This window comes from Pan troglodytes, chromosome 8 (genome assembly GCF_028858775.2).
Source record: "Pan troglodytes isolate AG18354 chromosome 8, NHGRI_mPanTro3-v2.0_pri, whole genome shotgun sequence".
Lineage (NCBI taxonomy): Eukaryota > Metazoa > Chordata > Mammalia > Primates > Hominidae > Pan > Pan troglodytes.
The window spans coordinates 54,629,320-54,637,040 of NC_072406.2; the positions used below are offsets into that span (position 1 = coordinate 54,629,320).

The 7,721-nt window shown below is 43.7% G+C and overlaps 1 protein-coding gene across 1 annotated transcript; it reads left to right on the forward strand.

Annotated features, from left to right (window-relative positions):
• The first annotated feature begins 337 nt into the window (after positions 1 to 337).
• LOC736189 (rRNA 2'-O-methyltransferase fibrillarin-like) lies at positions 338 to 1,439 on the forward strand. The gene has a single exon (XM_054661008.2). It carries the CDS (start codon positions 385 to 387, stop codon positions 1,282 to 1,284), a length of 900 nt encoding a protein of 299 aa, XP_054516983.2. The 5' UTR covers positions 338 to 384; the 3' UTR covers positions 1,285 to 1,439.
• The last annotated feature ends 6,282 nt before the right edge of the window (positions 1,440 to 7,721 follow it).

The following is a 7,721-nucleotide window of genomic DNA, read 5'->3' on the forward strand; positions in this document are numbered from 1 at the left end:
GGACATAGGCATGGGCAAGGACTTCATGTGTAAAACACCGAAAGCAATGGGAACAAAAGTCAAAATTGACAAGGGGGATCTAATTAAATTAAAGAGCTTCTGCACAGCAAAAGGAACTACCATCAGAGTGAACAGGCAACCTACAAAATGGGAGAAAATTTTTGCAACCTACTCATCTGACAAAGGGCTAATAACCAGAATCTACAATAAACTCAATCAAATTTACAAGTAAAACACAAACAACCCCATCAAAAAGTGGGTGAAGGACACGAACAGACACTTCTCAAAAGAAGACATTTATGCAGCCAAAAAACACATGAAAAAATGCTCATCATCGAGTTGTGAACGCCGCGGACTCCGGAGCCGCACAAACCAGGGCTCGCCATGAAGCCAGGATTCAGTCCCCGTGGGGGTGGCTTTGGCGGCCGAGGGGGCTTTGGTGACCGTGGTGGTCGTGGAGGCCGAGGGGGCTTTGGCGGGGGCCGAGGTCGAGGTGGAGGCTTTAGAGGTCGTGGACGAGGAGGAGGTGGAGGCGGCGGCGGCGGTGGAGGAGGAGGAAGAGGTGGTGGAGGCTTCCATTCTGGTGGCAACCGGGGTCGTGGTCGGGGAGGAAAAAGAGGAAACCAGTCGGGGAAGAATGTGATGGTGGAGCCACATCGGCATGAGGGTGTCTTCATTTGTCGAGGAAAGGAAGATGCACTGGTCACCAAGAACCTGGTCCCTGGGGAATCAGTTTATGGAGAGAAGAGAGTCTTGATTTCGGAAGGAGATGACAAAATTGAGTACCGAGCCTGGAACCCCTTCCGCTCCAAGCTAGCAGCAGCAATCCTGGGTGGTGTGGACCAGATCCACATCAAACCGGGGGCTAAGGTTCTCTACCTCGGGGCTGCCTCGGGCACCACGGTCTCCCATGTCTCTGACATCGTTGGTCCGGATGGTCTAGTCTATGCAGTCGAGTTCTCCCACCGCTCTGGCCGTGACCTCATTAACTTGGCCAAGAAGAGGACCAACATCATTCCTGTGATCGAGGATGCTCAACACCCACACAAATACCGCATGCTCATCGCAATGGTGGATGTGATCTTTGCTGATGTGGCCCAGCCAGACCAGACCCGGATTGTGGCCCTGAATGCCCACACCTTCCTGCGTAATGGAGGACACTTTGTGATTTCCATTAAGGCCAACTCCATTGACTCCACAGCCTCAGCCGAGGCCGTGTTTGCCTCCGAAGTGAAAAAGATGCAACAGGAGAACATGAAGCCGCAGGAGCAGTTGACCCTTTAGCCATACGAAAGAGACCATGCCGTGGTCGTGGGAGTGTACAGGCCACCCCCCAAGGTGAGGAACTGAAGTTCAGCGCTGTCAGGATTGCGAGAGATGTGTGTTGATACTGTTTCACGTGTGTTTTTCTATTAAAAGACTCATCCGTCAAAAAAAAAAAAAAATGCTCATCATCACTGGCCTTCAGAGAAATGCAAATCAAAACCACAATGAGATACCATCTCACACCAGTTAGAATGGCGATCATTAAAAAATCAGGAAACAGCAGGTGCTGGAGAGGATGTGGAGAAATAGGAACACTTTTACACTGTTGGGACGGTAAACTAGTTCAACCATTGTGGAAGTCAGTGTGGTGATTCCTCAAGTATCTAGAACTAGAAATACCATGTGACCCAGCCATTCCATTACTGGGTATATACACAAAGGACTATAAATCATGCTGTAATAAAGACACATGCACACGTATGTTTATTGCGGCAGTATTCACAATAGCAAAGACTTGGAACCATCCCAAATGTCCAACAACGATAGACTGGATTAAGAAAATGTGGTACATATACACCATGGAGTACTATGCAGCCACAAAAAATGATGAGTTCGTGTCCTATGTAGGGACATGGATGAAACTGGAAATCATCATTCTCAGTAAACTCTCACAAGGACAAAAACCCAAACACTGCATGTTCTCATTCATAGGTGGGTATTGAACAATGAGAACACATGGGCACAGGAAGGGGAACATCACACTTCAGGGACTGTCGTGGGGTGGGGGGAGTGGGGAGGGATAGCATTAGGAGATATACCTAACGCTAAATGACGAGTTAATGGGTGCAGCACACCAACATGGCACATGAACACATATGTTACAAACCTGCACATGGTGCACATGTATCCTAAAACTTAAGGTATAATAATAAAATAGAATAAAATAACAAAATATACACTAATACAGATTAACCAACTAAAAAAATTGTAGAGTAAGGTCATTTAAAAAATATGAAGGATGGAGTAATAATCTAACACGTTGAAATCTAAGAAGGAGAAGACAGCTTGTCTGAACAGCATTTTCAGTGGCAATGTTAGAGGTTTTATCAAAATTGACCAATAATATTAAACCACAGGTTCAGGAGGCTTTTGAAAGCAAACGAAAACACATACAGAGGACACATCTAGAAACATAATGGGACAATTTCTGAAAAGTAAAAGAAAAATGTAAAGAGCACTTGATAAAAAAATTGGGGTAACTACAAAGAGAAAGAGTTGACTGATAACAAATTTCTCAAATGAAACAACGAAAGCCAACAAGTGAGGTATTGATATCTTTCAAGTCCTGAAATAAAATAAGTGCTGACCTGGAACTGTCTACTTGGTGGACATATCCATCAAAAGCAAAGATACAATAAAGAATTTCTCCCAAGCAGACCCACAGGAAAAGAAATACTAAAGATTATTCTTCAGGTAGAAGAGCCATGATCCCTGATGAAAGTTTGAAGTTAGAAGAACAATTTTTTTAATGAAAGAAATAAACATAGAGAGAAATATAATTAGATATCAACTGTATAACAGAATGCTATCTCATAAAGTTTAAAATGTATCTTCCATACAACGGCAGAATCATATAAGTTGTGAGTTGGATAAATTAATTTTAAAATATTGTCAAGTTTTTTTTTGCAAATAGACAAATGTACCAATTATATTAGACCCTGAATTAAAGAATGCACATTGTATTAAACCAGGTAAAACATAACTAGATCAGATTTTTTAAATGGACTCTCTTAAAGTTTTTATAATTTATATTCATATTTTTTAATGTTTCTACTCTTTTATTATTAATCCAACCCCAGAATTTTAAAAGTATGCAAAGTATTATTACACACCAATAGGCTAATGATAATTCAAACATTATAAATTGCTATACTTTATTTTTTTTTAATTGATCATTCTTGGGTGTTTCTCGCAGAGGGGGATTTGGCAGGGTCATAGGACAATAGTGGAGGGAAAGTCAGCAGATAAACAATTAAAAAAAGGTCTCTGGTTTTCCTAGGCAGAGGACCCTGCGGCCTTCTGCAGTGTTTGTGTCCCTGGGTACTTGAGATTAGGGAGTGGTGATGACTCTTAACGAGCATGCTGCCTTCAAGCATCTGTTTAACAAAGCACATCTTGCACCGCCCTTAATCCATTTAACCCTGAGTGGACACAGCACATGTTTCAGAGAGCACAGGGTTGGGGGTCAGGTCATAGATCAACAGGATCCCAAGGCAGAAGAATTTTTCTTAGTACAGAACAAAATGAAAAGTCTCCCATGTTTATTTCTTTCTACACAGACACAGCAACCATCCGATTTCTCAATCTTTTCCCCACCTTTCCCCCTTTTCTATTCCACAAAACAGCCATTGTCATGGCCCGTTCTTAATGAGCTGTTGGGTACACCTCACAGATGGGGTGGTGGCCGGGCAGAGGGGCTCCTCACTTCCCAGTAGGGGCAGCCGGGCAGAGGTGCCCCTCACCTCCCGGACAGGGTGGCTGGCCGGGCGGGAGGCTGACCTCCCACCTACCTCCCAGACGGGGTGGCTGGCCGGGCGGGGGCTGACCCCCCACCTCCCTCCCAGACGGGGCAGCTGGCCGGGTGGGGGCTGACCCCCACCTCCCTCCCGGACGGGGTGGCTGCCGGGTGGAGACGCTCCTCACTTCCCAGACGGGGTGGCTGCCAGGTGGAGGGTCTCCTCACTTCTCAGACGGGGCAGCTGGGCAGAGACGCTCCTCACCTCCCAGACGGGGCGGCGGGGCAGAGGCGCTCCCCACATCTCAGATGATGGGCGGCCGGACACAGAAGCTCCTCACTTCCTAGATGGGATGGCGGCCGGGAAGAGGTGCTCCTCACTTCCTAGATGGGATGGCAGCCGGGCAGAGACGCTCCTCACTTTCCAGACTGGGCAGCCAGGCAGAGGGTCTCCTCACATCCCAGACAATGGGCGGCCAGGCAGAGACACTCCTCACTTCCCAGACGGGGTGGCGGCCGGGCAGAGGCTGCAATCTTGGCACTTTGGGAGGCCAAGGCAGGGGGCTGGGAGGTGGAGGTTGTAGCGAGCCGAGATCACGCCACTGCACTCCAGCCTGGGCACCATTGAGCACTGAGTGAACGAGACTCTGTCTGCAATCCCTGCACCTCGGGAGGCTGAGGCTGGTGGATCACTCGCGGTTAGGAGCTGGAGACCAGCCCGGCCAACACAGTGAAACCCCATCTCCACCAAAAAAATACAAAAACCAGTCAGGCGTGGCAGCGCACGTCTGCAATCGCAGGCACTCGGCAGGCTGAGGCAGGAGAATCAGGCAGGGAGGTTGCAGTGAGCTGAAAAGGCAGCAGTACAGTCCAGCTTTGGCTCAGCATCAGAGGGAGACCGTGGGGAGAGGGAGAGGGAGAGGGAGACCTTGGGGAGAGGGAGAGGGAGAGGAAGACCGTGGGGAGATGAGAGGGAGAGGGAGCTATATTCATATTTCACATATGTTGAAAGTAAATAATGGAAAAGCGTGCAATGCAAATATTAACCAAAATATAGCTTTAGTTGTACTTATATTCACATTTTAAAAGTTGGACACACTTAAGACTCAGTGATTTTTTTAAACAACGGATGCAAGCTGTGCAGTTATAACTAGTATTATATTATGCTCTTGGCCTGATTACAGAAGGGTAAGGGGCGATCATACCAGACAATGGCAGAATGAAGCAACAAGGAGTAGAGTTACAGAACATGATGCCGTAACTGGGACTGGAGTTACTCTTTTAGAGTTAAAGAATAGTAAACTGGAGAAAATATATGAAACATTTTTTTGAAGTACTGAACATCAGGCAGCGCAGGACTGTGCTCTGCAAGAGAAGAGAAGGAGCCAGAATGAGTCCTGCTTTATTCCCAGATTCTCCGTGACAGCAGTAGAGAGGAATCCCAGAGAGAGCAGACATTGTCATTGCACTGAGGAACCAGATAAAAATCAAAAAAGGTTAAGCAGCTGGAATGTGTAGTAGAAGAGAACGTTTACAGAAAAAGGAACCAAGAATCAGCCTAAGGATTCTCCCAAGTCCCTAAGCCAAATGTACATAGGATGAAATTCTAAGGAGCTCAGCAAAGGACTCTACCAGGCAGTTGGAAGAAGAACACTTCCCTGGCATCACATGACAGGAAGACACGTTAGCTCTGACCAGCCAGAGAAGGGAATCCCCTCTGTACCTCCAGGATATTCAGTAAAGACCACTGGAGGTTCATGCCCTAGTGACAGTGCTCATTTAGCTCCAAATTACAGATGGCTCTAGACTAACTCAACAAAGTTTAAAGAGAAGATTTAAAACAACAACAGAAAAATACTCATCCTGAAGTTACTGAACTGTCTGCCACAACATTGTTCAGAGGTAGCCAATAAAATCTAGATATTCAATAGCATAACACCAAAATACCCAAAAAAAAAAAAAACTCTGACATGCAAAGAAGCCATAAGATATATATAATTAAGATATATAAATAGGATAAAAATAAGTCATTTATAAATGATAGAGAAGAAGGAAATTTCAAGGCCCTTAAAGTAAATATATTTTATAAATACATATAGATAAATAGATATATATGTCAAGGTACTTAAATGAAAATTGAACATAGGAGAAAAATAGAAGTTATAAAATGATAAATGTGACATGTATAGATGAAGAATAAATATTTGAAATAAAAATTCCATGAGATAGAATAAGTAATGGATTTTACCCTAACATCAGAAAATTTATAGAAAAAAATAGAAGCTTTACAAACTAAAGGACAAAGGGTAAACTAAAATAAGAAAGCCAGAAACTCACTGATACGTCAGACAATATGCAGCAGTGTAACATACATGTAATTAATATCTCAAAAAGGATGGGTGGGGGAATTATAGATGAATAAAGAATGGTACACCCATTCCTGAGGGCACCGAGGAGGGAGGATAGCTTTAGATTCCTAAGGGAGGGTATTATCCATTCATGAAGGTCCAACCCCATGACCAAACACCTCCCAGTAAGCCCCACCTGCAACCTTGGGGATCAAATTTTAACATGAGATTGGAAGGGGCAAGCATTGAAACCATAGCAAGAGTTAAATTTCCTTTTTAAAAAAATCACTGATATGATTCCATTTCGCCATAGATAAAAGCTAGTATTTCAGTCTACCATTGAGTGTGCTTATAGCTCACCAAAAGGGCACTCTTTCTCGGGAATACAGATTTGCCTAGAGGTATCCTATTGCAGTCAAAGAAAGAGCAATGAGGGATAGAAAAGGTTAGTGATGGAGACCCCAGCGCTGCATTTTGCAACAAACAATGTAAAAATTTTACAGATTGGTTCTGCTAACTTACTACAGTTTACATTCCTCTCAGGTGGGAGAATTGTTGCATTTTTTCTTAAGATAGAAAAGCAATTCAGATAATATGAAATGTCCACAGGAAAGATAAGGAGCATGGAATGGTCTTCCATTTGTTTTTATCCTCTTTTATTTCCTTGAGCAGTGGTTTGTAGTTCTCCTTGAAGAGGTCCTTCACATCCCTTGTAAGTTGGATTCCTAGGTATTTTATTCTCTTTGAAGCAATTGTGAATGGGAGTTCACTCATGATTTGCCTCTCTGTTTGTCTGTTGTTGGTGTATAAGAATGCTTGTGATTTTTATACATTGATTTTGTATCCTGAGAATTTGCTGAAGTTGCTTATTAGCTTAAGGAGATTTTGGGCTGAGACAATGGGGTTTTCTAGGTATACAATCATGTCGTCTGCAAACAGGGACAATTTGACTTCCTCTTTTCCTAATTGAATACCCTTTATTTCCTTCTCCTGCCTAATTGCCCTGGCCAGAACTTCCAACACTATGTTGAATAAGAGTGGTGAGAGAGGGCATCCCTGTCTTGTGCCAGTTTTCAAAGGGAATGCTTCCAGTTTTTGCCCATTCAGTATGATATTGGCTGTGGGTTTGTCATAGATAGCTCTTATTATTTTGAAATACGTCCCATCAATACCTAATTTATTGAGAGTTTTTACCATGAAGGGTTGTTGAATTTTGTCAAAGGCTTTTTCTGCATCTATTGAGATAATCATGTGGTATTTGTCTTTGGCTCTGTTTATATGCTGGATTACATTTATTGATTTGCGTATATTGAACCAGCCTTGCATCCCAGGGATGAAGCCCACTTGATCATGGTGGATAAGCTTTTTGATGTGCTGCTGGATTCGTTTTGCCAGTATTTTATTGAGGATTTTTGCATCAATGTTCATCAAGGACATTGGTCTAAAATTCTCTTTTTTTGTTGTGTCTCTGCCTGGCTTAAACATTCCACGCTCATGGGTAGGAAGAATCAATATCGTGAAAATGGTCATACCGCCCAAGGTAATTTACAGATTCAATGCCATCCCCATCAAGCTCCCAATGACTTTCTTCA

Excerpts from the sequence above, each read along its gene's own strand:
- LOC736189 (XM_054661008.2), top strand. The coding sequence starts at position 385 with ATGAAGCCAGGATTCAGTCCCCGTGGGGGTGGCTTTGGCGGCCGAGGG.